This window comes from Emiliania huxleyi, assembly GCF_000372725.1.
Source record: "Emiliania huxleyi CCMP1516 unplaced genomic scaffold EMIHUscaffold_9215, whole genome shotgun sequence".
Taxonomy (NCBI): domain Eukaryota; phylum Haptophyta; order Isochrysidales; family Noelaerhabdaceae; genus Emiliania; species Emiliania huxleyi.
In genome coordinates, this window is record NW_005195138.1 from 1 (window position 1) to 1,195 (window position 1,195).

General features: G+C 65.5%; 1 protein-coding gene across 1 annotated transcript; it reads left to right on the forward strand.

Moving 5' to 3' along the window:
• Window positions 1-191: 191 nt before the first annotated feature.
• EMIHUDRAFT_259455 (hypothetical protein) lies at window positions 192-934 on the forward strand (the record flags this gene model as incomplete). The annotated part of the gene is made up of 3 exons (XM_005757169.1): window positions 192-208; window positions 280-457; window positions 530-934. 3 exons carry the CDS (start codon window positions 192-194, stop codon window positions 932-934), a joined length of 600 nt encoding a protein of 199 aa, XP_005757226.1.
• Between the last annotated feature and the right edge of the window lie 261 nt (window positions 935-1,195).

Here is a 1,195-nt window from a genome sequence, read left to right on the forward strand (position 1 = left end):
GGGGGCGAGTGGCGGTGGTCGCGAGCGGCGACTGAGGGTGATGTGCCGGTAGTCATCGCTGTGTTCGCCTGCGGAGGCAGAGAGGCGCGATTGTGCGGCTGAGTTTGCGGTAGCGATGCGCGAAGGGGCGGGGCGGATGCGGCCAAGGGAAGGCTGAGCCCGCCTGCCCGCGCGTCACAGGTCCGTCCACGATGTCGTGCGAGCGGCGGTGCGGCCGCTGCACAGGCCTTGGAGCAGCGGCGGGGTTGGGAGAGGGACGTCGAGAGGGTGGCGGTCGAGGTTGTGGGCGGTCGCGCGTCGGGGCGCGAAGCTGCTGCGCCGCATCTTCATCCCGTCCGTCCTCGGCATCTGCTTGGGCGGCGGGGTCGGGCTGTTTGCAAAGACGCTGATGCTGCCGCCCGAGACGGCGCCGCTCGGCTGGCTCTTCATCTCGGCCTCCAAGCTCGGCGAGGCGGCGGTGCCGCCGCCGCCCGCCCTGCTCTGAAGCGACTCTGATCTGCCGCTGAGCCGTCTCTGGGCCTCCCCGCAGGTGCCCATCAACCTCGTCCTGCTCGGGGCGGCCCTCTCGCGCAGGCCCGAGGCCAAGGGGCTGCCCGTCGCCACCGCCGTCGGCATCGCCCTCGCGCGGATGGTGGCGATGCCGCTGCTCGGCCTCGTCGTCGCCTACGGGCTCACCACGGCGGGCGCGCGCTTCGTGCAGCCTTATGTCGCCGTCGACCCGTTCTGGCTCGTCTGCCTGATCGTGACGTGCACGCCGACGGCCAACAACATCGTGGTGCTGTGCGAGCTCGCGGGCGAGAACAAGCACACCATGTCTGCCGCCATCTTTTATCAGTATTGCGCCGCGCCCATCCTCTTGCCCGGCGTACTGACGCTGTACGTGGCCTTCATCTGCCACAATCGCGAGAGCATTCATGGGGACATGCTATTGTGAGATGTGAGAGATGTGAGACCTGAGACGCTTGCGATACGTGTCGTGGTTCTGTGTATGTGCATCTTGCAGCTCAGCCATAAGAAACGTGAGTCTGCGAGCGACGACCTCACCACAGTCCACACACTCACCAGCTCACCTCGGCTCGACCCCTGCGGCTGCGCTGTTTCTAGAGCTGTCAAACGTTAAATTTTTGGGGGCTAACAGTTGCACCGCATTGTTGGCTGAAATCCTCAACGTTGATCCATGATCGTTGTCAAAAAG